Source organism: Frankliniella occidentalis, unplaced genomic scaffold (genome assembly GCF_000697945.3).
Source record: "Frankliniella occidentalis isolate FOCC.00 unplaced genomic scaffold, Focc_3.1 Scaffold105, whole genome shotgun sequence".
NCBI lineage: Eukaryota > Metazoa > Arthropoda > Insecta > Thysanoptera > Thripidae > Frankliniella > Frankliniella occidentalis.
The window spans coordinates 632,280-633,192 of NW_026267234.1; the positions used below are offsets into that span (position 1 = coordinate 632,280).

The following is a 913-nucleotide window of genomic DNA, read 5'->3' on the forward strand; positions in this document are numbered from 1 at the left end:
TCTTTAAAAGAGTGATGGTGTGAAATAAAAACCCTACTGGGAAAGAAAATGAGATGTTAAAACTTCCTTTCTTGCAGGAAAGAGAGCATGTGTAGGGTATTCTGATGGCACTCTAAAACTCCTAGATCTCAAAGCTGGAAGCATTGTAAAATCTATGTCATCAGATGAAGCTGGCACCATATCAGATATAGCTGCCCATCATGATAATAATCTGATCCTTGCTGGTATTAATGGCAAAGCATTTGTTGCTAGTTGTAACCAAGGAAAAGTAAGGTGTTAACATTTAAATAAAATTACTACAGTTTATGGGCTTTTCAAAAAGTAGAATGATTTTTTTTTTTTAAATGTAGGTGCTGTCAACTTTACATACCCAAGTTCCAGGTGGCACGGAGGAGCAGAATGTTGAAGCTGTAGCAATTAGTCCTGATGCTTCTCTTCCATTAGCTGCATATGGTACTCTTGAAGGCTACCTTTTCATCTGGGACCTTGCACATCAGGTGAGTGTTGTAGAATATGTTCATCATTGTTCATCATTATCAGCTACATAGGGAGAGATACAAACTTTCTGTTTACAGGCTCAGAGGCACATAGTGCACCAACAAGGTGCTATAACTAAGATAATGTGGGATCAGGAGCGACCATCAGTGTATACATCTGGCACTGATGGAGTTTTACGTCATTTTGATGTGAGGTCTGGAGTCCTTGTTCAGGAATGGCTTGGTCATCGAGCAGATATTTTAGATTTTTCGCGTTCAAGGTATAAAAATTCATGTGCATGTATGTGCTCCATTTGATGAAATTTGTCTTTATACCTATTTTCTTTTGGCTTCCAGAGATGGCCGCTATCTTCTTACTGCGTCAGATGACAAAACTTCCAGAATATTTAAACTTGACTAAAATAAAATTGTAGTCT

At 38.0% G+C, this 913-nt stretch overlaps 2 protein-coding genes across 4 annotated transcripts in view; one reads left to right on the top strand and one right to left on the bottom strand.

Annotated features, from left to right (window-relative positions):
• The window catches only part of LOC113210287 (probable pyruvate dehydrogenase E1 component subunit alpha, mitochondrial), a 13,373-nt gene that overhangs the window by 9,446 nt on the left and 3,014 nt on the right, over positions 1–913 (bottom strand). The gene's annotated exons all lie outside the window — the stretch shown is intronic.
• Positions 49–913, top strand: LOC127748686 (uncharacterized). Its single transcript, XM_052269908.1, has 4 exons — positions 49–268; positions 351–497; positions 576–757; positions 834–913. The coding sequence occupies exons 1-4, from the start codon at positions 155–157 to the stop codon at positions 895–897; spliced, it is 507 nt and encodes a 168-aa protein (XP_052125868.1). The 5' UTR covers positions 49–154; the 3' UTR covers positions 898–913.